This window comes from Drosophila hydei, unplaced genomic scaffold, assembly GCF_003285905.1.
Source record: "Drosophila hydei strain 15085-1641.00,03,60 unplaced genomic scaffold, DhydRS2 tig00000063-arrow-pilon, whole genome shotgun sequence".
Taxonomy (NCBI): domain Eukaryota; kingdom Metazoa; phylum Arthropoda; class Insecta; order Diptera; family Drosophilidae; genus Drosophila; species Drosophila hydei.
This window is the reverse complement of record NW_022045657.1, coordinates 5,104,124-5,130,913: the sequence shown is the minus strand read 5'-3', so window position 1 is coordinate 5,130,913 and position 26,790 is coordinate 5,104,124. Positions and strand designations below refer to the sequence as shown.

The following is a 26,790-nucleotide window of genomic DNA, read 5'->3' as shown; positions in this document are numbered from 1 at the left end:
GTTTTTGAACGGCAAACAGCTGTGGAACTTTTACCGGCTAATGGAAATGGAAGGTTTCTCGCGAATTCGAACTCAAAACGATACTAGAAAGTTTTTTATATATCGATAGTTTTCGACGGAATCGTCGAATCGTCAATCGGAATTGCGCTCTCCTCTCTGTTAGTTGCTTTCAGCAATCTCAGTTCAGCATGGATAACACAAATAAAGAAAAATCGGATGGCTTTGTCAACGGTGATGCGGTACCCAGCGAAGAGATCAAATCACCATTCCTTATTGGAGTTGCCGGTGGTACGGCCAGTGGCAAATCAACAGTATGCAAGAAAATAATGGAACAGCTCGGGCAGGCCGAAATGGATCACACGCAGCGGCAGGTGGTGTCCATTAGCCAGGACAGTTTCTATCGTGAGCTAACGCCAGCCGAAAAGCTAAAAGCGCAAAAGAGCAAATTCAACTTTGATCATCCAGATGCCTTCAACGAGGAGCTCATGTACGAGACGCTGCAAAGCATTCTGAAAGGTCACAAAGTCAAAATACCCAGCTACGATTACCGTACCAATTCGCTGTAAGTAAACAAGCTCGTTATATACACATTATATATATATATACATACCGATGCAATTTCTTTGTTTGTAGTGACTTTGAGAACATGCTGGTCATCTATCCTGCAGATGTGGTGCTTTTTGAGGGCATCTTGGTATTTTATTTTCCCAAAATACGTGATCTATTTCACATGAAGCTTTTCGTGGATACTGATTCGGATACGCGGCTTGCTCGAAGAGGTATGTAGGATGGTTGCTATAAGATAGTGACTCATCGCCTTGATCTTTTAGTTCCACGTGACATCAATGAGCGTGGCAGGGATCTGGACGCTGTGCTCACCCAGTACATGACGTTTGTGAAGCCAGCCTTCGAGGAATTTTGCTCGCCGGTAAGCTGTTCAGAGCACCATTAGGATCTTTATCAATACAAATTTCGTCCTTGCAGACTAAGAAATTTGCTGACGTCATCATTCCACGCGGGGCGGACAATACAGGTGAGAAACATATAAGCACCAACACTCACATAAAACACGTGCTTTGCTTAATTTACAATTTTAATTTACTATTTACACCCACACAAACACACACGCACACACATACACAACACAATACAACCACACACACACTGATACTTAAAACACTCCTGTGTAATTTTTGAAGTGTTTAGTTGAAAACTTTTATCTAGTTTTCTTGTATATATTCGTATATTTAGTTATATACGTGTATCTAGTTTATGTTACAAAGAATTTGAATTTGTTTTGGGTTATACTGTTATCAATTTCTGTTTCCCAGTTCAATTAACACAGATGTAAAACAACTTTTATAATAGTGTGCTTGACGTTATTTACCTTTTTTCCACATTTCCCTTCGTTACTCGTTTCTCGTTTCCTCTTTCCTACTTTTTGTTTTCGTTTCTGTTACAATGTATTTCTTGCAGTTGCCATTGATCTCATTGTACACCATATCGGAGAAATTCTCGCGGCCACCAACATCGCACAGCACAACAACACAGTTCGAACTGCGGCCTCCAGCATGAAGCGCGATCACTAAAAAAATTCCTCAATATATATATATATATAAATATTCTGTTTTTAATTCTTAAGAAAACAAAGCAAAACATAATATTTGTGTTCCTAACCAAATGTGTTGAGCTTTCTCTAACCGCAAGTGATTACATGTGGAGTGCAGGTCTCAAGGCAGAGTTAATGCCCCGCTTTCATTCGCATTTTGGTCCCAATCACACTTAACCAAGTAATTTAACATTAAGATATTAAAAAGTGTAAGCTTATCATTGCTTATTGAAATAACTTTTATTAAGTTACGTTTCACTTACTTTAACTCGGGCTCAAATAAATGTATAACTAATGTTACAAAACGATAAAACCAAAAGTATTATTTGACTATATATATATATATATATATATAGATATATATATATATATATATATATATATATATATATATATATTGCTAACCCTTACGTGGAATAGAAAATTTTTAATTTACAATTCATGCGGAAACATATAGCCATGCCTATCCTTTTGTCTCTATATGTTTCTTTCACATCAAACAAGAATTACTTAACAAGAATAATATGTTTAATACAACATTTAATTGAAAAGATAATAAAGCTTCGATATTGTGCTTCATTAGCTAAGATTTTAAACCATTTAACAATCTAATACCTTAGTTAATTGCACAGGCCAACAGAATTTAGTAACAAGAATCAAACTTAATATTATAAAACTCATTGGATGAATAATTTTGAATAACTTTAGTTTTGAATTATATAAATGTATAAATATACCTCAAGTGTATGCACAAATTGTTTTTTTTTTTTAACTTTATTAATAATAGAAATATTCGAAATATGTTACGGAACAGAGATATTCAGGTTGAGCACTTAAAACCCTTTGCAAAATTAAAGTTTGCTTCTTGTTATTAAATTTTATCAAATTTTGCTGGACTGTTTTAATATATTCCCAATATCACTTTATTAAATTATAATTCGTTTTTTTTCATAAAGTTCATTGAAATTTATAAACAAAGGACAAATTGTTAGAGTTGGAAAACTTGCATAATAATCAGTGGATCTTATTAATATTCCTCAGACAAACTATTTTCTGTATTACACTAACATTTGATAGACCTAAGTTAAACTAAGTTGTTAAAAATGGGTTATTTAGAAAACCATTAACTCGAGCAAATTCATTTTTATAGCTTATTAATAGTTTAAACCATGTACAATGTATTTAATATATAAAATATTTAAAAAATAGAAAAGCTATTGCACACACATGCAGCTATAAGTAGAAAATAACTACAGAAGATATAATCCCCAACTAAGCAAACAATAGTTTTTATTAGTCTTAAGTCTAGTTGTAACAGCACCTGGGTTTTATAACTGAGTCAAGTGAGTACAGAAACTGTTTCAAGTGCACCAAAAGTCGGTCCATGGCAGTTCCGCCGTTGCCACGAGGTAAGTGACAGAAATGTTTTCACACTTGAATTGAAGTGCTTCATTTGTTGAGTTGCAACGTTAAATATCATTTAATAACAATAATAGATATTTTGCTAAATGCCAAAGTAGACAATGCACATTTTAATGAAGATATTCTTATATTCTGACTGTGTTTTGCTTTGCAGTGGCCATCGATTTGATCGTGCAGCACATACGAGACTTTCTCAACAATCGTTCATATCTTGGCTCAACGACCAATATGGCTTTGTATATGAATATGGATCTGTGCGGAAATGTTGGCGATGGCGCTGTGGGCGCAGGTAAGCAGATGAAGCTGCTCTGCAAAGCGCGTCCACACTAACAAATATGACGTCTGCGCGGGAGTAACTCTTAAATGCCCGACAGATATAAATACTAAAAATATACTTAACCCTGCATGCTGCTAGATATAGATTGTTAAATTCTATATCTACATTATATATATAAATATAAGTGTATACTTTTTGTGTGTTTCGTATATGAAAGATGCGGCCAGTGGTAGTGGCAACGGCACCTATAATGCCATCAGACGTTTCTCAACGCTCTGCAAGGAGTTGACCATGAAGGGCAACGTCTTCTTCGAGACGAACAAGAATCTCCCACATCACTGAGCATAAGTTCAGAATGCTACACATGTAGTTGTTATACTATTGTATTGTTTTATTAAATAAAAAATCAATGAAATCCAATCAGAGCCTGCATTTGTACATGAGATTTATCTTACGCACGTCGCTGGGCGAGAAGCCGCGCCTTTGTCCAAGCTGCCGAGCATCCGGATGGCTGCGCAAAGCTACTAATGTTGGTTTTCCATTTTTGGAGAAACTTGTGCTGGAGTAATGCATAACACTCGCATAATCATACTCAATTCCGAAACCTGAGTGGGTCTTAGAACTGCCCTTCTCAAAGTTGACCAACAGCCCAGGCTTCACATTTTCGCTCAGCACCTTCACGTAGTTGTCCCGTTCGTGGCGATTTTGCTCATGGAGGAAGCCCAGTGCGTGCATCAGCTCGTGTATGGGGGTGCCATAGGTGCGTAAACAGTTGGGGGACTGTAGATTTACCTCCTGCTTACCACCGATGCGTCCAATGCTGCTCCAGCAGCCAGATTTACTATTCGTTATGGATATGTAATCCTTTTCTTTTGTGCGCTGCCTAAAGCGGATGCAGGTCTTGTAATGGTACTCCTTAAAGGCATGATTTATATTGTCCAACTCCTGCGATGTGAACGTTCCGTTTATTTCGTAGGGTACCACGCCACCGGGCCATCGTGTACTCAATGCAAGGAGTCCATTGCGTCTGTCCTCGTTACGAGACTTACGATAATCAACAGGTATTAGTATGTCGCCCTCGTAATAGGTGCCCAATTCTTCAGGATTTTGCAGCGATTCTTCCCCTTGTGCGTCAACCAGCCTTCCAGTAGTTTCCATATCGGGATTACCAAAAATGGCTTCGCTCATCTCAGACAAATCGATTGATTCGTCATCCGATTCTGCTTTCACGTGAGCCACTGTTCTCACAAGAACCAATACAATTGTTAAGGCATGTGGAAGCTTTGCCATTTTGCAAAGTGCGAAGACTATTGTTGCTCGAATAAAGTGTACGGCTATATATAGATGTATAGAACGGCAGCTCCTCTTGCCTAGACCTTCAAATGTTTGCCGACTTGGCGGCGGCTTTTTGTGCTTTGCTGATAAGAAATTTTTGTGATATCACCTGTATTTCATTTACATTGCGTACGGCTGCATATCCAAGTGCGTGATTTATGACCACCATTATGCAGTTTGTTTTATGCTCATGTGCATATTTGTGTCAAGTTGCCAATTGCAAAAGTCTTGTTAAGCTTACGATTTAAATAAGCTGCGTGTTTTTATAACGGTTTTTAAGGATTATTATTTGGATCAACAAAGCAGTGTTATAAAATGTCGTTGGTGACCTATCGATATTATTGAAAATATCATATATTCAATTGAATGTTCAAAGTATAGAATACATAGTTAACAATATATTTTATATATATGTTAATTCTTATTTGTCTATTTTATTAATAAATTCACTTCAGTCAACATATTAACTTAAATGATTTTGCTAAAAACATAGACAAAACATGAAAATTTATTAATAAACATATTTATCGAAAATACTCTAAAATTATTCCAATATTCAAAGTTAAATATATTTACTTTCAAAGTAAAATTTATTTATATTGAACACGAATTTCTGTCTTAGATATTATAATTAACGTTTATTATTTTGTCGTTATTTGCTCATTTTGAATAGAATATAAATTAAATGGCATATATTCATGCGTTTTACTTAGTATTGTAGCAAAAAAATTTTATTTCATGTTTTGACGTTAAAGTTTCAATGTACTTGCCGATAAACAATTTGCATTTCGATTTTTTCCGAGATTATAAATCGATCAATTCTGATTTTCCCATGGCTACCTGTTGTGCTCATACACTTAACCCACCAGCTCGCTCACAGACAATAGTTGTCTCGCTCATACACACTGTCGGCTAGGGAGAAGTGTGAGCGCTCGAGCACGGCTGACTCAAAGACTGCCTTCTACATGACAAACGAGCGCGCAATTCAGTTCGCATTTTGTTCTCGACCGTGTTGGACGTTTTTAGTTGCTAAAGCGAACGCCGGAAGCTTTTGTTTGTTTTGTCATTATATGCAGGTGTGCGCGGGTGTTAGTGACTGTTAGTGTTAGCCAATGCAAGCCAGCAACCGTGTATTGGTGGAGCAGCCAATGCTGCTTGCAGTTCAAAAGGGCACACAAAAACAACGACCAGAAGGAGAAGCAGCACCACAATACCTGCTGGAAAGCAACACAAAAAGCATTTAAGCCAGCTCGTTCGTTTATGTTTGTGCCTGTGTGAGTGCTTGACGGCGTGTGTGCGTGTATTTGTTCTTACGAATACCCAAACAAATCAAACTATAATGGCCAGCTCTATCCGCGAGTATTTGCCGTGTGCTCAATACTCGGATTCAAATTCAAATTCATATTCATGCTAGAAAGTGTCGCGTGCGAAAGTGTTGAAATAAAAGCAGCAGCAATCGCGCACTTTATGTAGCAAAAAAACTTAAACCTGTTCTAGACGCCAAGTGCAAGTAACATACACACACAAACAAACAAACACACACGCGCGCGTCAATACGTGTGTAAAGAAGGAAAAAGGCAATAAACAATAACCACAAGTATCAAACGAAAAAATAATTAAAGCTCAATGTACGCTGCATTCCTTTAAGCCATACGAAATAAAGTGAATAGAAAACCCTTCAATCTTTTGAAAAAAAGAAAAGAAAAGAAAACTTTAAATTCTCGAATTCCAATACGAATACAACGATCATGGCTATGACTGCTGGTGCTGCTGCCTATGCGTCAGCAACCGCCAACAATGCGCACGTCACACAACAGCAACAGCAACTACAACAAACAACAAATCAGCAGAGACAGCAGCGGCGACTGTGCCGTGCGCGCACGAAAAGCGCAGCTCAAATGACGTCGACCGCGATGTCGACGCTGCTGCTCAAGCGCGCTTGCTCAGCGCCCCAATGGATATTTCTCTTCATATTAATTTATTTAGCAACAGGTGAGTCTGTGTGTGTGCATGCGCCTGCACATGGTCAGGACCTAAGAGAAACATTGACAATTGCTAGTGTGTGTGTGTGTTTGTGTGAGCATGATAGAGAGAGAGAGAGAGAGTGAGCAAGAGCAACTGTATTTGGAGCAATAACAACATAACTACATTAAGTTTCATATGACACCATTGTGAGAGCTCCAATTTTATGCTGAGCCACATTTGCTCTTTTTTCGAGTGCATTGTATGATGGGGAGAGTGTTCGCTGTAGTTGTTGTTCTTGTTATTGTTATAATTGAGTTTATTGTTGCCTGTTTACAAAGAGACGTGTGCCAATACCCCTAAAGAGGTCAGTGTAGGGCTTTCAATAATATTACCTGAGCATAAATGGCTTTCGAATGAGTAACAAGCAATGAAATACGAATTGTTTATTATGAATAATTTTTATCGCGTTTACCGTTGCAAATCCTTGCCAGAAACGTCAGTTCAACATACTCTTATTTCGTAGGTCTAAGCCGAAATGATTCTATTATAATAATTTATGTTTAAAGTTTTTTATTTTTGCATAATTCTACATTTAAGGCATAAGAAAATTTAGTGAGTTGTATAATATATAGTTTTTATAATAATAAACAAATAATAATTTATTTATATTTATCAAATATATATTTACATATTTTGTTGTTATTATAAGTTATTTATAATACATAAATGTGTTTTGCAAAGGTATATATTATTTTATATACATATAACGATTCGTAAATTTAATAATTTACACAGATTATTTTACATAAAACGTGTTTTCATACAACAATTGTTATAATTATTTAGTCATAATTATTTAGCTTCATTTTACATCCATTTCAACTAATAATCATAAATTGTTATTGTTGTTGCGCTGTCAAACTTTCTGCAGTTCCCCATAATAAATCTAACCTGACGCAAAGATAATATAAATATTTGTTGGGCATGTATACAGACTTATCTGTCAACCAAACAGACTTCTGTCAGCTTGCATTAGCGAATCTGCAAAGTATGTGGGCCAGAGAGATAAGGTACAACTAACTGTTTGGCTGGTCATCAGCGGCGATTGTGCAAAAGAGCGACCTCAAAAATGTATTTTTTTATTATTAACAATACATGCTTTTGAATACATTTTATATGTATTTGTATTTGCTCGCAGTTTGTTGTTATGTGCGTATCTTATCTTAGCGGAAAGTAAAGTAATCGTGGCTACAACAAATGCATAAGGCAGCCGGCAACAGCGTTTAGTAATTTGATAAAGCCGCTATTGCTGGAGGCCAATTGTTGTTTCTAGTTGTAACAGTTGCACTTGGGAAAAGCCCTCGCTACGATGATGAGAAGAAGACATGCAACAGCAACAACAACTGGTTTTCCAGCCTCGTCATAAAACTCAGCTAACGTCGTCTCGTCGATCAACAAAGTCGGGTTTCCATTGAAATGCATCCTAAAGTGAAAATGTACTTTATTTTCAGAGGAAAAATCGCTGCGCAGGTAATATTTACAAACACACACACGCAGACAAAATTACCTGTGCTACCTGCGTCGTTAGCGTTAACAACACGTGACCTCGCGGAACCGCCGCGGACGTGGTTCCCTTGCTGCGGGTGTGTCGCCCTCGCCCTCGCGCTGGTCAAGTGTTAAAGTGCAATCGGCCGGAACGCGTGTCCCATTCAGCCGCTGAGCCTACGCACCCGACTGACGACCGTTGCATGACGCTGGCCATTAGTGCAAGTCGTCAATATATTTTATGTCATGTACTTAAAGCTAGATGTTTATATATATAGACTTGGAGCTAAACCATTTCAGAATTGCCTTTAGCATATAAAACTAATGCATTTGGAAGGGATGACTGGATTGAGCAAAAATTTGTTATACATGAAACAAAAAATGATTGAAAATCTTACATGAAATTCCTGGGAATCACGTAGTGTTTTAGGTGTTGTAAGTTGTAATTGCTATAATTTTAAAGCAACATTTCAACTTTCTTCAAGGGAACATGCATGTTGTATCTTTGAGTGTTTAAGAAGTTTTCCGATTCAACAATAAATTATTATTTCTTATATCTATCAAATTTGAGTTGTCTTAATCGACATCCCATTAACAGATTATATCTCTATCAAAATCCCATTGAGAGCTCTACTTTCATAGAAGAAAGGGCAGCCTTAGCTGTTTTCAGGCTTCAGCGTCGGCTGCATTGATTTTCAGGCGCCTTGAGAAGACCGCAAACCGCAAAATTAAAAATGAAAATTAAAAATAAAACAGAAAACGGAAAACAAAACAAATTGAAATAATACAAAATACGCGCACATAATGAAAATGTGTGGCTGGCTACTTTCGCTTTTAGTTGCAAGCAAATGTTTGAATTGTGGGCGTTGTTAAATGTCGCTGCTGCCATTGTCATTGTCTTTATCAGAGCCATCACGTAGCTGCGTTTTATCTCTAGCTATTTGCATACGCAGCGAACCAACCGCAACAGCCAGACAGCGTTCGCATCCGCACTGTGGAATGGAAACCCCACAAAAAATCGAAATAGAAAACTAAATGAACAGAAATTAAAATTAATAACTTTAAAATTAATATTTTTAAAATAAAATTTTTTTTTTGAAAAAAAAAACAACATGAAAATCACATTTGATTGTTGCTTATGAAGCAATCTTTTGAACACTCTCAAAATATATATAGTTATAGTTGTTGATTATGTTTATTAGTAGAAATTAATCATTTTTAAAAAATATTCTTTTTTATTTTTATATTTTTTTTTTGTATAAAAAAAGTATTTTAAAAACATTTTGACAACAATGGAATTACATTTGATTGTTCCTTATGAAGCAATCATTTGAACACTCTCAAAATATATATAGTTATAGTTGTCGTTTATGTTTATAAGTAGAAATTAATCATTTTTTTTTTTAAATATTATAGTTTATTTATATATATATATATTTTTTTTTTAAAGTATTTTAAAAAACACTGACAACAATGAGGCAATATTTTGAACACTCTCCAAATATTTATAGTCGATAAGCTAAACTGAAACTGAAACACATAATCTATCACATTCCAGTTCCATTTTTCTTTTAATTATTTTACTGCTTTTCGTATCGAATTTCATATTCTTCAACCCGTGAGTCACTGCACAGCACTGCATATTACCAAACAAGCGAACAAAAACAGAGAGCTTCAAGGCTATAGACGGTTTCAACATGTGTTTCGTGTATTCTGGTTTTGATGAAATTCAGTTTTGGCTTTCCATTCCACAGTGCAACGCCCACCAATTGTTGCAAGCCCGTTCTTTTGACCGTTTTCGACTGTGTTTGTTCAGATTGTTCCGGGCCGTGGCTGAGACTGGGGTCGGGGACCGGGGCCGGGGCCCGGGCACTGTCACCGGAAAAGATTCTCAGGCATTTTTCAACAGTTCATTGCTTTGTGCTACTTTGCCGAACGGGTCTTCTGGAGCGCTCATACAGCAAGGGCTTTATCTGAGCTGCGTCCAATTGTTGCTGTTGCCACTGAAAACTGGTTCCCAGGCGAGCCGCGCTGACTGCGGCGCCACCAGTGCCTCCACTTTGTGCCCAATTCTAAGCACTTTGGGCGCATTGCTATTCCCAGAAACCTTCGCCCAACAACTCATACATACATAGATAAAAACGAGGTGGAGTTCCGCTGACTAAAGGTTGCACAGTCCCAAATTTGAAGGTGGGCAACAGCGAGCGTTTTGTGCGCGTTTCCCCAGCGTTTTTAGCGCGTTTCTGTTCATGTGACGCGATTATTTATCTGATTTAATTAGTTTTCCTTCGCATGTGTGAATTGCTTTTGTTATAATCATCTGCCTATTGTATAATAATACAGTTTAAGCAACGCAGCGTATTTATTTAAATATTTAAAACTTGTCTATATACACAGCATGCTTGGAAGTTGCGTGGGAACGATTTGCCTAAGAGACTAGAACGACTGCTTTCTGTGTGCTGCACTCACCTTAAAGGTGTTTGCACAAATAACTACCGCATGTGGAATATAAAGCGAAAAATCTCAAAGTGTTTGCCGTCGAATGAGAACAAGACTTGTTTGCAGCTGCGCAGAACAAGAGATTCCTTTCAAGGCACTCACTAAAGTGAACTTTTCCACAACTGATAAGAGAGCCGACCTGAAGAATAGTACAAAAATGCCTATTTAGAAAAACTTAGTATGTCTCTTGTCGATTTCTGTTACACACGTTTGCACAGGTTTCAAATCTGTCAGTGAAGTTGGGCAAACAAATTGGAAAACTTGAAAATAATAATAAATAAATTCCATTCAAATATTTCAATATACAGAGCAGAGACTCGATTTCTCTCTATGTCGATGCTTCTGTGCCTTTCAAAGCTTCGATAATCGCATTATCAACTAACTATAATTAAACTTTAATCGCGACACGTTTTCACTTTTCCGAATCGAATAACGAAAACTGAAACTGATACTCAAAAAGCAGCGCAACAATTAAAATGCAATTAAAAACGTTTTAAGAAATTAATTAATGAAATTGTTGCTGTTATTGCTATTACGGTTAGCAAATTAAAAAATGGCTAAAAAGTAAGAGCCCACAAGCAAAAAGAAGCGGCATAAATAATTTATGCAACTGGGGAGCATCTGACAGGCAGTTAGACAGCGAAAAATGAAATTTTTTCGTAGGCGTTTGCTACACAAAAACAACAAAAAACTTGAAAAACTGAAAAGTATTTACAGCAAAAATTAAAAACAATAACAACATGGCCCGCAATAATAATAAAGCACACAGTCTATATGTGTGTGTGTGGGCTAAGTGTGAGGCAAGCAACGGCTAAACAATTGAAGTATGACCAACCAAGCAGACAAGGCCCACAACGGCAAACCGAAGAGAAAATACTCTTGCAGACATATTTTTATATAGCTAGCTCTGAACAGAACTGAACGTATATAGATATATAGTTATACTATAGTTGTCCGATTTGACTTATTCTAACATGTATCAACTGCAACTTAAACATGGCCTCGAACTGAACTTCTCTGCTATGCACTGAAATGGAGTTCAACTGTTGAGAAAGTCAGCTAGAAGAATAGTGAAGAAATGTGCTATTTAAAAACAGTTGTCTCTTGGCCCTTTAAATTGCACAAGCTTACAGTTTTTTAATATCTCAGCTAAGTTTATATTGTATCATATTTAACTATATATGTATATATAGATTTGAGCGAAGTAACTACAAATGTCTCCCGGCCAGGCTATATAAACGTGGCCAACGCTTTAGTTGTTTATTGCTGTGGTCTTTCGGACAAAGGGTGGGTGGCTGCTTCGCTGGGCAGAGGGGGTTGAATGCTGAAATCTATGATTACTGCGAGCTAGCTGTTGCCGCAACAACAACCAATAACAGCGACTTAGAAAGTTGGGAGAGCACAAAACACAAGAGACGAAAACGCCAGATCGGCAAAAATGTGAATACGAGTCAAGCCAAAAAGAGCTCACAAAAACGCGTCAAGCAAGCACATGTCGACATGCGCCAGTGTGTGTGTGAGCCATGTTGTCTTTGGCTCATGCATATGTTGGCTCTGATTAGTCATGCCACAGAGTGCAATGCAAATGCAAATGCAAAGCCCCAAAGCTGAGCTAATTTACATCTATGCAGACTTGGGCGAATTTTGCATATGTGAGAGCTCGGCTATCTGGGTCTGACGCCTCTGCTGAAGTGGGCGTGGCAGGAGCTTGTCTAACAATTTGGTTGCTTCTATTGTGTTCCAAGCGCAATGCATAACAAAATATATCTTCGAGTATTTAGCACAGTTTTTAAGCATTCCACTTGCATGTTGTAATTTTTCCTTTCGAATTTTAATGATTCGTGAAAATACTTTGGGGAAGTGGAAAATGCCTCATAATGGTGTAACAGCGTAGATGTATGCAGCTCATGGGAAAATTTATATGCATTTTGAAAGTTGATTAATTTATCAAAAACTTCTAGGTCAGAATTTTTGAGAAATGAAATATGAAAGTCATAAAATAAACTTAAGAAAACAAACCTTGAAGCATATATGGATTGTGCTACAAAGTATAATTTATTTAATTTAAGCTTATAGATCTTCGCAAAGGCGTGCTAGATGATGGCTGTTGGAGACGTGCAACGCCTGGTTGCACCAGCTAAGCGAACAATCTCATATTAGATTGGGCAGAAACATCTTTCTTTGACTGATTCGAAATGCTGTTACCCTTTTACTCTGCATATTTTGATGAGCTAGACATAAAGTTGGAAATGCTTTGTCAAACGAGGCTATTGTGACAATTGTTCATTATATTATTCAGACTATTTGGCTAAAAATTCTGTTTGTGCCCATTAAAGTTGGGGGAATTTAAATTTTTCTTTGAGGCGACCATCTGACACGCCCAGCTTAAAGCACAAAGTGATTTGGACATCATTAAACTTTAACTTCGAAGAGTCGTCGCTAGACAGTTAGAGACGCTACCAAAAAGAAATAGTAAAGGCGCGACTAGGCGATACCCTGTAGTCAGCTTAGAAATTGCAGAAAATCTCTTTAAGCTTCCTTAATGACAAAGCGAAATATTAGCTTTACTTAGTTCTAAGATCTATCTATAGCAAGACTGAAACTATGAAGTCATGTTATATAGTTGCGTTGAGCATTTGTTGATCTGTGTCAAAGCATATTTCTTTTGAAGTAATCATCAATATATCTCTAAGAAAATGAAGCCTATAGTTTTCATAGTCCCAGAGTTTCACTCTTCTTCTTGAAGCAAACCTATCATACCCTTTTTACCCAATCTAAATGTCTACAGGGCATAAAGCGGCTATTAACAACTGTTTCTTTTATGGTACCGCTAAAAACTTTAAATTCGCTCGCTCTCAACTTAAGATCTCGTCGTTGTGTCTGTTGACCCATTGTCGATTCATTCACTAGCCACAGAACAAGAGGCAAGAGGCAACAGTTGACGAAAATGCGAAAACAAAAATTCTTTTTTTTTTTCATTTGTGTTTCGCATTTGAAACGTTTATGATTATGAAATTTCCGTTCCGTTCATTTACGGCTAAGCACAAAAGGCCAATGCTGTTATACAAAAGAGCATGTCTACACATACAGCATATATAATAAGTAATTCTCTTTTTTTAAATGTCATTTACATACCCTGTAAACCTAAGGACCATAAATTGGATGTATGGAATAGTTAGCTCAGCTCGAGAAATATTTAAAATTAAACTAAGTTTAAATTTCGACTGGTAACTGGACAGGTGATATTTTTTTAATTTAAATATTTATTTATTTAATAATTTAAAAAAAAATATTATAATATTGCCAGTCCTCAAAGTTTAGCTACATTTCAACTATATTTTCTCTACTGCTGTATCAAATTCTAGCTGATAACAAATTATAGGGTATCCAAGGTGTGACAGCATCTGGCTTGCAGCATTCTTACATGCATTCTGTTTGCTTTTTGAGTATTTTTCTACACCGTTTCGTACGTGAGTATAATATAGTTATGAGCTACTTTGACTACGGCTTACTTACTGGCTCATTTACTTACCAACGAGTGGGCACGAAGCTCTCAAAGCGCTGACACACAAAGACGAGTGCAAATGCCAAAACCAAAACCAAAACCAAATGACAGCAAAACGTTTCAAGCTCTGTGCAGAGCCCTCCATTTCCAACTGGCCGGCAAACGAAATCGCCTTTAAATGCGAATAAAATGTTTTAAAAGCGCTGCAACAAAATCGATGGCCTCATAATGGCCTACACCCCTCGCTGCCTCTCCCTCTTCCTCTCTCCCACATAGTCTGCCTGAGTACCGTGTAGCCGTAGAAGGGTAAGGGTAGCTACTGGGCTACCGGGGCCAGTTCGAGGTCTGGTCAACGCTTTGCATGCACTTTTCCACGTTTTTTTGTTGTTTTTTTTTTGTTTTTAAGCGGTTTCTAAGCCAACTGCCCTGTTAGTCAGTTAGGGCCGTGGCATGCCAAAAGTTCAAAGTTTAATAAGAAAAGTAAAAAAATACATACACACATATATATGTATGTATAATAAAATATGAATGTATGTAAAGTGTTTTTTGCCAATTTTAGATTTATGACAAGATCGCTTCGACAGCCACTTAGCACATATTCTAAACTGCAAACTTTATTGTTGAGTCTCTTTTTTTGTATATAAAAAGCCACAGTCACTCAGCCAATGCCATTGAAATCAACTCCAAGAAATATGTATGTGTAAGCACAGACATATTTTTAAATTAACATTTATATACATATGTTAATGATCATGAAGTACAAGTATTTCGCTTGAAAACTATAAGATAAGCAACAAACAAAAAAGGCAAAAAGAAAGAAAGATAAGCTAATTTTAAAAATATATAAAATGATTAAAAAAGACTTCATAAATTGCTAACTTTTTAGACTTTAAGGGGAATGATAAAAGCTAATCATTTTTATTTACTTAACAAAATTAGGGTAATAAATAAAAGGTTTAGTTTCTCAGAAAAAAGTTTATTTTTATTTGTAAATTAAGTCACAGTTTTTTTTTTGATTCTAAATTAAATCAACTTTGCATAAATTAATTGATAATTAAATGACAAATATAAGCTTAAAATTGTTAACGAATAATCTCGTTTACAGCCTAAATCTTAATTAAATTTAATCATATTTTTTAAATATATCTGAGTTAAAATAATGTATTTGTTTTAAATACGTAAGAATATTACATTAGTTAAACAATTACAACAGTAACTTATAATTATTATTATAACATTGAAGTTTTACAAAATTAATGTGAATGCTTAAGGCGAATTGGCGCTCAAGGCAGGAAGTTCGCTTAAGGGCAAGCAGCCTTGTGTGTCTCAGTTTGGCCTGGTTTAAATTGCCTTTTTGGCACGTACCTTTGACCAGATGACCAGATCTGACCAGATATGCTTAGATCTTCAATTCTGTTGCTACCAAGAAAATTACAAGGCGAACAAGATGTGACCAACGTTGAGGACTTTAAAAAGCAAAATAGCAGCACCCTGACATATTTAGCTGAATAAGTTATTAAATTCTCAATTGAAGATCTAAAGAAGAATCAATAAGATAACTATACTAATACTATTCAATAAGCATATTTAAATATTGTTATTTAATTAGTTTATAATTAATTTCGTAAGCGCATTTAAATCGGAAGAAATAAGCCGGCAATCATTAATTTCATTTTCATGTTTCTATAAATTTGCCTTATCGCTTCCTAAGTACAACTTTCTTTCTTGTAATTTCAACTTTTTCAACCAAAGAGATGAAGAAACTGGCTTATGTTTTGATTTTGCTTCTTTTTACGGCTTGTGCACTCAGTGCTGTTTGTTGTTGCTGCTGTTGAAAAGCTTAAAAGTTTTAGGAAAACACTTGAAATGAGCGTGGCGTGTGGTTGCTCGTGGTGCTGGCTGCTGCCGCACATGTGTTGCGGGGGAAAGACGTGCTGATTCTGCGCCGGCAGCGCAAATGAAAGTTGTTCGCGAAATGGTTTCTTGGGTGCCATTGATTAACATTTGCTGGCAAGTTTTCTAATTTGGTCAATGCTGGTTCGCTTTTCCGCCGCTAAGACAGTAAACCAATGGGCCAATTGCTAAATTAGCCATGTGCCCAATAAGAGCAAATGCGGCAAATGAGGAAGTCCACGAATTCTCTTTAGTCCACTCAAATGCGATTACCGGCCGTCTGGCCTTGTACAAATTTGCAGCTCACCTTAATTTTCTCTCTTTCTCCGCATTGACAGATGTTGCCTCGGTGGAGGTGCACACAAAGGAGGCGTATTTCAATGGATCCGCTTATCTGCGCCTGCAGACGCCGATGCCCACCTGGGACCACTCGGCGATAAGTTTCCGCTCGTGCCGCGGCGGCGAAATACTCGCCCAGCAGTATAACAAAAACTCAATTGTAATCTCAGTGCTCAACGATTTCCTACAAGTCTCGCTAGCCGGTCCGGCCGTGATTGGGCTCAACAATCGCTTGGATGTCAGACTGCCCTACCAACTGCTGGACAATCGCTGGCATACGCTGCAGTTCAAATACGAGTACGGCAATCTCTATTTGCATGTGGATCGTGAGGCAATTATCTTTGGTAAGTGATTATCTTTCAGTCCATGAAATGATGTCCAAAATGTAATTGCAGTCCAAAAGTCAGTAAACGCAAATCTACGAAGTTTACAAATTTGTATTAAATAAAACGATTTTTTTATATTTTATATGTATTTTTATATATATTTTAATCAACAAATTATAATACAAATTTGTAGATTCCATATCCGTTACCTTAAAACTAATTTTTGAGCATTTCATTTTTTGTACAAAATCAAAAAACAATGCATAAAAAAACTAAATAAAACCCACAACATTTCAGAAACTTAATTCACTTCCATGCGGAAAGCCGTTAATTAAGCTGAAGCAAACTCAATTTAAAATCAAAGCAAACGTAGCTAGTTTGAGAGATTATGTTTTTGCATTTAATATAAACAAATATTTAAAATTATAATTTAATATGTTGCCAATTATAGCTTTAATGCTAAAATATTACATTTCTTTTGTTGTACTTAATTATTAAAAAGATATCAATATTATTTTTTTTTTAATATGAATATTTTAAATTTAAAAAAATTAATTTTTTTCATTTTAAAAAATTGCTTGAAAATAGTCGAAACCCTTACAATATTTCTTGTGTTTGAGCGTGAGAGAATGCTTATTTGAAAGAACGGACTTACGTGACCTGAAAATGTGGCGCATATCCACGTCTATTTCAGCCCTATATTTCACTTAACGTTAAGGTTGAAAATCAAATCGACTCATGTTTGATTTGAGACTTCTAATCGTAAAACCAAGTCTAAAGCCTTTACTTAAACATGCTTCAATCGCATCGAGATCAGTTCTTAGTTAAATGTTAATTTCCACATTTCCTGTTCGAATTTCAGCTAACTCGACGTACAACAGTCAGTTTCTTACCAATCAGGACATTGGCAACGAGCTGGCTATATTGATTTTGGGCAACTCGTTCTCGGGCTGCCTGCTGGATGGACCTGGACTGCAATTCGTGAATGCCTCCAAGCAAAATGCCGTATTTGGCGTCTGTCCGCTGTCGTATGGACCGTGCAGTGAGCACGAGACATTTACCCGGCTGCAGGACAACTATTGCTTGAATGATCCCTGCATGGGCCATGGCACCTGCACTTCGAATGCTGATGGCTACGAGTGTCGCTGCACGGCTCGCTATTCGGGTAAAAACTGCCAAAAGGACAATGGATCGCCATGTGCCAAGAATCCATGCAACAATGGCGGCACCTGCCGTGAGAACTCACGCGGCGACTATCAATGCGTCTGCCATGCGAATTATAGTGGTGAGCACTGCGAGACTGAGGTCAACATTCATCCACTTTGCCAGTCGAATCCCTGCTTGAATAATGGAGCCTGCGTGGTGCTGAGCGGCAGCGCCAGCCCCACCTGCGAGTGTGCCAAGGGCTATACGGGCGCCCGTTGCGAAATCGACATGGACGAATGTGCCTCGCAGCCCTGCCAGAACAATGGCAGCTGCATCGACAGCATCAATGGATTCAGCTGCGACTGCACCAACACCGGCTACATCGGCGCCTTCTGCCAAACGAATATTGACGAGTGCGAGGAGAATCCATGCCTGAACGGCGGACGCTGCTTCGATACATACGGCGGCTACACCTGCCAGTGCCAAGACGGATGGCATGGCGACATCTGCGAGAAGCCCATCAGCTGCCAGACGCAGCGGTGCCTCAACGGCGGCACCTGTGTGGACAAGGCCATCGGCTTCCAGTGCATCTGTGCGCCCGAATACAGCGGCGAGCTCTGCCAGCTGGGTCCCAGCTGTGCCCAGCAGTGTCCCATCGATTCGGAGTGCGTTGGCGGCGTGTGTATGTGTAAGCCAGGAACTTCGGGTGAGTAATTGATTCTACGCCTTTTTCTGGGTTCATTGGTTCATGGTGTGGCGCATGTAATTCGTTCATTTCTTGGGCTTAGCTTTCCTGCGAGATCTTTTAACGATTATCTCTACTCTTAACTTAAATCTAACAAAAGCTACCACTTTGGAGCTGCCAACTTCGCTTGAATTGTACTTGGCCTTGCATGGAGGGGTAGAGGGTCTGGGGGAGGGCGAGGGCGAGGGCGTTGGAGCCGGAGAGTTGAGCGCTCTGTGCGCCAGTGGCAAGAAGAAGCGTTATATCTCACCCGAGTGGCTGAAGCGCAAGCGTTGCGAACTCAAATTAAGTAGGTCCATAAAGAAGTTGATGGGAAACCTATTCACAACTATAGAGCTTGCTTGAATATGCCTCATATAGAAGCTTTCATTAACTTTAGTTGATGTTACTGTAAAGATTGTATCAGTAAAGTATAGAACCGCATGGCTACAAATATCACATTATATATCATCTTCAAATGGATAAGCATCATTAGTATAAAATAGAAATCTTAAACAGACTTTCAGATGTGCCTATTCATATATACCTCGACTGTAAAATGATTAGTTAGAGCCATTTTTAGATATTCTAAACGGATCCTAAGACTTTCAAACTGAAATAGAAATTTAATAACAAAACTGAATAGAATTAGTTGATTAACTTGAAAATGCTTGAGCTCATACACATTTGGATTTTAAATATATTTAAAACGCTTTTAACTAATTAATAATATAATACTTTTATGCGCATTAACACACACACATGTACATACACACACATACAAACAAATGATTTCCCTATTGGCTGGCTGCAAAATATAACTATGCTCTATATGTATATATGGCTGTGCGCATTATGTATGTAGGCCCAATTGGTCATTGCCTGCCAACAACAACAACAACCACACCGACCCCTGAACAAGCAACACCAACAACAACAACAACAACGCTAATCACACTCCCAGCTATTCCCACAACAACTGCAACAACAACTTATACTACCACCAAAAAACCTCCAATAACCAACACAACAAGAACAGCAACCGCAACAACAACAACAACAACAGAAAGTAAACAAAACAAACAACAATTAGCACAAAACCAACGCTCGGCCTCCCTGAATGCATGTCCCCAAGAAAATTGCTTGAACGGTGGCACCTGCCTAGGATATAGTAACAATTATACCTGTATATGTGCTAGTGGATACACAGGTTTGGCAACAACAACTACCACACAAGGGTTGCACTGCAAGTCGTAGAAAGATCTCAGTGCACGAATTAAATACTTCAAATAATTTAGCTAATCGCACTCGAATTCTAAGTGTAGAACTTTTGCTTGAATTATAATAATTGTAACTTGTATTGCAACCCTCGTTAAATTAACTGTATATATATAAATAGATTTCAAGTAGTACTTAGTATTCTATTGCATTATATTAACTGTAAAAATATTTTATAGACTCGTAGCAGTAGTGCTTAAGTACAGTTGGTAACAAAAACTGCAAACTAACCTCAAAATTTCGATATTTCGATATTCAGGTTACAATTGTCAGCAGAGCTCGGGCGATGGCGGCACCGCCTTGGCCTTGACGCCCATCAATTGCAATGCCACGAATGGCAAATGCCTGAATGGCGGCACCTGCTCAATGAACGGCACCCATTGCTACTGCGCCGTTGGCTACTCGGGCGATCGCTGCGAGAAGGCGGAGAATTGCTCGCCCCTCAATTGCCAGGAGCCGATGATCTGCGCCCAGAACCAATGCATTTGCCCAGAGAACAAGGTGTGCAATCAGTGTGCCACACAGCCCTGCCAAAATGGCGGCGAGTGCCTCGATCTGCCCAATGGCGACTACGAGTGCAAGTGCCAGCGGGGCTGGACGGGCCGCAACTGTGCCAACGATGTGGACGAGTGCATGCTGCAGCCCAAGATCTGCGGCAATGGCATATGCAAGAACGAGAAGGGCTCCTACAAGTGCTACTGCACGCCCGGTTTCACGGGCATCCATTGCGACTCCGACGTGGACGAGTGCCTCAGCCATCCGTGCCTGCACGGCGCCACGTGCCACAACAAGGTAAGTGTTTCGAACAGAGCTTCACATCACAGACTCTCCAGTTACTAAAATGCAATTAGTTGTTTTTCTTTAAATACGGAAAGCATCGGATATTGAGACAAGTGAGTGAGGCTTCAAGAAACAGAGCTTAACTCTTAGGCTTTTAAAGTAAATCAAAAAGCAAAAGGAATTGATCATAAAATCTATATAACAAGCACTAGATTTTAGAGCCTAAAACCAATTGACATTTATATGTATAGACAAATTACCTTATTTAACCTCTTTTTAGCAAAAGTCAAACTTAAAAAAAATGATATATATCGAACTGCTTTTTTTTATTTATTATTTTTATTAGCCGAAGTTAATTATTTTTGTTTCTGTACATACTTCCGGTGCAATCATAAGTTGCCACCTTTATGCAACTTTCCTTAAAATTATTAATATAAAATATAATTGGATTTTAAGACTTTTAAATGAATTATTATTATTCATTTTATCTTTTCGCCTGATTTTCAACATTTTTATGCCAGTTCCTCATCTCCGTTTTAATTTGAGAAAATAAATTGACTTTCCCCAGCTTCCCTTTAGTGTTCCATATGCCTAATAATACGTGTAAAATACAATAAAAAAAAGTTAATCAAATAAATAAATAAAAATAATCTATTTTGGCATTGTAAAACTAATCCCAATATATTTATACCCAAAAAAGATCAATGCTTACGAATGCGACTGCAAGCCGGGCTACCAGGGCGAGAACTGTGAAATCGATATAGACGAGTGCATTAGCAATCCGTGCTCGAATGGCTCTACTTGCATTGATATGATTAACAATTTCACGTGCTCCTGCATACCGGGCATGACGGGTCGGATCTGTGACATTGACATCGATGACTGTGTCTCGGCGCCTTGTCTCAACAATGGCCTCTGTATCGACGAGCTGGGCGGCTTCCATTGCGATTGCGGTGGCACAGGATACGAGGGCAAGAACTGTGAGCTGAACATCGATGAATGCGTGTCGAATCCCTGCACGAACGGTGCCAGGTGCATTGATCAGGTGAAGGACTATTTCTGCGAATGCCATGCGGGCTACAAGGGCAAGAACTGCGACCAGGATATCAATGAGTGCGAAAGCAATCCCTGTCAATACAACAGCAGCTGCTTGGAACGCTCCAACTCCACGCTGTACCAGCTGAGCAGAGTTATGGACTTGCCGCGAGTGTTTAGCCAGCCGTTCAGCTACGAGAATGCCAGCGGGTAGGTCGAGAAATCGAAGCAGAGCCAAGTAAATATTTATTAATGCGTCTCATTATGCAGCTATGAATGCGTGTGCGTGCCGGGCATCATAGGCAAGAACTGTGAGATCAATATCAATGAGTGTGAGAGTAATCCCTGCACGAAGCACGGCACCTGCAATGACGGAGTAAGTGAATCAGCATTAAGTAGCAAAAAACTTCACTTAACTTATGTCTATTTCCCTGCCAGATCGGCACTTACACCTGTGAATGCGACCCGGGCTTTGAGGGCACCCACTGTGAGATCAATATCGATGAATGCGATCGCTATAATCCCTGTCACAATGGCACCTGCATCGATCAGATTAACGACTACGATTGCGACTGTGACGCCAACTTTGGTGGCAAGAATTGTTCTGTGCCGTTGATTGGCTGCATCAGTGGCCCCTGCCTCAATGGCGGCACCTGTCGCCCCTTCTTGGTGAACGAAACGATACATTTATTCAACTGCTCCTGCGAGCACGGCTTCCAGGGCGACACCTGTGAGAAGACCACAACTCTATCAATGGTTGTCAGCAGCCTGATAACGGTGAAGACGCAGCGAGACGAGGGCTACGACATTAATTTGCAATTCAAGACAACGCTGCCAAATGGAGTTCTGGCCTTTGGCACGTCTGGCGGGCAGAACGAACCGGTTAGCTATATCCTGGAGCTGATCAACGGACGCCTGAATCTGCACTCTTCGCTGCTGAACAAATGGGAAGGTGTTTTCATTGGCTCCAAGCTGAACGACAGCAATTGGCACAAGGTGTTCGTGGCCATAAACACGTCACACTTGGTGCTGTCCGCCAATGATGAGCAGGCCATATTTCCAGTTGGCTCCTATGAGACGGCCAACAACAGCCAACCCTCCTTTCCGCTAACCTATCTGGGCGGCACCATACCCAATTTGAAGTCTTATCTGCGTCATCTTACGCATCAGCCATCCAGCTTCGTGGGCTGCATGCAGGATGTTGTCGTCAATGGTAAATGGATCTTTCCCGATGAGCACAACGAACTCGATACGGATAGTGAGAGTACGAAACTGTCGTACGTTCAGAGCGGCTGTCCTCGCACGGAGCAATGCAAGCCTAATCCGTGTCACTCAAATGGCGAGTGCACAGATCTGTGGCACACCTTCGCCTGCCATTGTCCTAGACCCTTCTTTGGGCATACATGCCAGCACAGTAAGTGAATGCATACGGATCCCACTCAGTCTTGGCTATAATATTAACGCATATCTCCTGATACCTCAGACATGACGGCTGCAACATTTGGACATGAGAATACGACGCACTCGGCTGTGATTGTAGAGACGACAGATGTGGCCAGACGTGCCATTCGCTCCATTTTGGATATATCCATGTTTATACGCACGCGCGAGCCAACGGGTCAGGTCTTCTACCTAGGCAGCGATCCCCGCAAGATGCCCACAAAGAGTGAGTATTTCAGTGCAGACACAAGGGAAACTAAATGAAAATATTTTCTATGCTCAGATGTAGGCGACTCGTATGTGTCAGCTAAACTTCATGGCGGCGAGCTGCTGGTGAAAATGCAGTTTAACGGCACGCCGGAAGCATATACGGTGGGTGGTCAGAAGCTGGACAACGGCTACAACCACCTGATTGAGGTGGTGCGTAATCAAACCCTGGTGCAGGTCAAGCTCAATGGCACCGAGTACTTCCGCAAGACGCTGTCGACGACAGGTCTGCTGGATGCACAGGTGCTGTACTTGGGCGGTCCGGCGCCAACACGTGAATCCTTGTTGCCAGCCAGCACCGAGCCGGGTCTGGATGAGGGTAGCGTAGCCGTTAGTAGCACGGCACCCAAGGACACGGACACGGATAATAAGGACTACTTTAAGGGCATCATTCAGGATGTTAAAGTGAGCAATGGCTCGCTCAATATGATTGTCGAGATGTATCCCTTGAATGTGACCGATGTAAATGTGAACGCCAAGCCATTCGGAGCAGTCAGCATTGACCGCACCTCGGTGCTGCAGGGCGAAGTTTCCGACGACTTGTGTCGCAAGAATCCGTGCAAACACAATGCCGAGTGCCGAAACACATGGAACGACTACAGCTGTAAATGTCCAAATGGCTACAAGGGCAAGGACTGTCAGGAGATTGAATTCTGCCAGCTGGTCACCTGTCCCGGCGGCAGTGTCTGCCAGAATCTGGATGATGGCTACGAATGCTTAACCAATATAACATTCACGGGTCAGGAACATTCGCCACTGGCTTTCTCCTACTTCAAGGAACAGCTGCCAGATGAGATTGGCGTGGCCAAGCAGCCGCTGTTGAAGCCGGTCATAGAGATCGCCTATCGCACGCGCGCAGGCGGCACTCTACTCTTCATTGACAACCAGGATAGCTTCTTTGAAATTGGCGTCAATGGTGGTCGTGTCACAGTTACCTGGAAACTGACGCAGCTGCACATCGGCGAGTCCGGACGCTTCGAGAAGGAGAATACGGATGGTGAATGGAGCCGCATTTACTTGCGTGCGCACGGTGGCAAACTGGAGGGTGGCTGGAAGGGCTGGGAATCGATGGTAGATCCCACGCCCGGCTTCTCAACGGACATCGATCAGGCAGCATTCCAGGAACTGCTCTCCAGCAGCACACAAGTCTACTTGGGCGGCATGCCTGAGTCGCGTCAACTGCGAGGCTCTACGCAATCCTCGCAGCAGGGATCCCAGTTCAAGGGCTGTCTGGGTGAGGCGCGAGTTGGCGACTTGCTGCTGCCCTACTTCTCCAATGCCGAACTGTATCCGCACACTGAGAACGTATCCGTGCAGCTGCAGGCGCAGTTCCGCCTCAACTCGACACGGCCCGAGGAGGGCTGTATTCTGTGCTTCCAGGTAGACTGCAAGAACAACGGCTTCTGCGATGCTCCAACAGAGCAGTACGCGTGCACCTGTCAAGCGGGCTACGAGGGCGATGACTGTGGCACAGACATTGACGAGTGCCTCAACACGCATTGCGAAAATAATGCCACCTGCATCAACCTTGTGGCCGATTTCCATTGCAAGTGCCTGCCCGGCTTCGAGGGTCGCTACTGTGAACAGAACATTGACGAATGTGCAGCTCAGCCCTGTCATAATGGCGGCAACTGCACGGATCTGATTGCTGCCTATCGCTGCGACTGCCCTGATGAGTACACGGGTCCACAGTGCAGTGCTCTCAAGCAGATGACCTGCGAGAATGAGCCCTGTCGCAATGGCTCCAGCTGCGAGAATGGATTTAGTGAGTATCCCCGGGTTAATTATTTGTTACTATCTACTCTTTGACATAGTTAACAAAGTGGAATTTACGGGTTTACTGTATTGTCTGCAAATTTAAACCGTTCGCCAATTACAGATGCTCAAACCGGAAACAACTTTACCTGCAGTTGCTCTATGGGATTTGAGGGTGCACTTTGTGACACGCCCTTCTGTGAGCTGACTCCCTGCCTCAACGGCGGCCTCTGTCTAACGACAAGTAGCGTAAGTGTTTACTAATTTGGCTTTTGAATTATAAATTCTAATGGTGTAACATTTATAGGTACCCAATTGTAAATGCAGCCTGGGCTATACGGGTCGCCTTTGTGAGGAAGAGATCGATGAATGCGCCTCCAATCCCTGCATGAATGGCGGCAAGTGTCATGATCTTGTGGGTGACTATGAATGCGACTGCCAGTCCACGGGCTTCGATGGCGTGCATTGTGAAAACGATATAGATGAATGCATCCAGGAAGTCAAGTATTGTGGTGGTCTTGGGCGCTGCATAAATTTGCCCGGTAGCTTCAAGTGCATTTGCCAGAAGCCCCACTGTGGCGCCTTTTGTAACTTTACCGATCCCTGTAATACCCTGAACATTTGCGCCAATGGCGGGCAGTGCGTAGAGAACTGCGGCGAAGAGGCGGACTACTACTGCAATTGCACCGAGGGTTTCATGGGCAAGAATTGCACAGCACCGGTATGTAATAGGAGTGAAAGTTTTAAGCATCAGGCATTAATACACATATATTTATATTGGCAGATAATGGCCAAAGAGGATGGACCTTCGACGACAGACATCGCCATCATTGTCATTCCCGTGGTGGTCGTCCTGCTTCTGATTGCTGGTGGACTGTTGGGCACGTTCTTGGTAATGGCACGCAATAAGCGGGCAACGAGAGGCACCTACAGTCCCAGTGCTCAGGAGTACTGCAATCCTCGGCTAGAAATGGACAATGTGCTCAAGCCACCCCCAGAGGAACGACTAATTTAGTTAACACCAAACAAAAGAGCCTCAATTTAAACAAGAGATATTTTAAAAATCCGCCCATATAAGTACAATACGCTCCCTTACTAAGTTTTTTGTACTAAGTTCGTCTTTATAAGGTGCTCGCAAGGCAACAACCAGGCTTCCACAGGGCAACTCTCCCCATTCACACACAGTTGGACGTAGGCATCAACTACGCTTTAGTTAGTTAATAATGCAGCTTTCTATTTATTGTAGCAAGTAGTTTGTATGGCAATCACTTTATAGTCGTTATATAGTTACAGTTTAGATTCAGTATTCGATATAATTCAACAGAATCAACCAAGTATATCTAAAAAAAAGCTGCGAACAAAGTTGTGCTGCACACTGAATCATAAGCACTGATCCGAAAATTGAATTGAAAATATAATTAGAACACAACAATCATTCCATGCGAAAGCCTTTAAATACGTTTCGAAATAATAATGTACAAGTAACATTTTGTAAATAGATTTGTATGCCCATTTTAATCTAAATTAGCTGAGCTAAATAAAATCCTATATACCTTTGCATGCAAGCATATACGTATACATATGCATATATGTATAATTATATGTTATGATTTATATATAGTATACACCTATATGTATATCATATATTGC

At 40.0% G+C, this 26,790-nt stretch overlaps 3 protein-coding genes across 7 annotated transcripts; 2 read left to right on the top strand and 1 right to left on the bottom strand.

Moving 5' to 3' along the window:
- Positions 1-128: 128 nt before the first annotated feature.
- Positions 129-3,681, top strand: LOC111593604 (uridine-cytidine kinase). 2 transcript variants are annotated; one of them, XM_023306465.2, is made up of 6 exons: positions 129-562; positions 634-779; positions 831-928; positions 985-1,033; positions 3,186-3,320; positions 3,526-3,681. In XM_023306465.2, the coding sequence occupies exons 1-6, from the start codon at positions 189-191 to the stop codon at positions 3,648-3,650; spliced, it is 927 nt and encodes a 308-aa protein (XP_023162233.1). In that variant the 5' UTR covers positions 129-188; the 3' UTR covers positions 3,651-3,681. The 2 variants fall into 2 exon arrangements, with proteins under 2 accessions (XP_023162233.1, XP_023162234.1); XM_023306466.2 differs by lacking the exons at positions 3,186-3,320; positions 3,526-3,681 and adding an exon at positions 1,477-1,831.
- Positions 3,682-3,728: 47 nt separating this feature from the next.
- LOC111593606 (zinc metalloproteinase nas-4) lies at positions 3,729-4,632 on the bottom strand. Its single transcript, XM_023306467.2, has one exon. The coding sequence runs from the start codon at positions 4,596-4,598 to the stop codon at positions 3,729-3,731; it is 870 nt and encodes a 289-aa protein (XP_023162235.2). The 5' UTR covers positions 4,599-4,632.
- Positions 4,633-5,618: 986 nt separating this feature from the next.
- Positions 5,619-26,701, top strand: LOC111593610 (protein crumbs). 4 transcript variants are annotated; one of them, XM_030222755.1, is made up of 15 exons: positions 5,619-6,635; positions 16,389-16,733; positions 17,578-18,567; positions 18,707-18,747; positions 18,811-18,895; positions 19,451-19,795; positions 20,123-20,655; positions 21,344-21,888; positions 21,949-22,054; positions 22,117-23,092; positions 23,162-23,344; positions 23,402-25,150; positions 25,265-25,389; positions 25,448-25,861; positions 25,925-26,701. In XM_030222755.1, the coding sequence occupies exons 1-15, from the start codon at positions 6,392-6,394 to the stop codon at positions 26,153-26,155; spliced, it is 6,912 nt and encodes a 2,303-aa protein (XP_030078615.1). In that variant the 5' UTR covers positions 5,619-6,391; the 3' UTR covers positions 26,156-26,701. The 4 variants fall into 4 exon arrangements, with proteins under 4 accessions (XP_030078615.1, XP_023162240.2, XP_030078614.1 ...); XM_023306472.2 differs by lacking the exons at positions 18,707-18,747; positions 18,811-18,895 and having other exon boundaries at positions 19,508-19,795; XM_030222754.1 differs by lacking the exons at positions 18,707-18,747; positions 18,811-18,895.
- Positions 26,702-26,790: the final 89 nt, after the last annotated feature.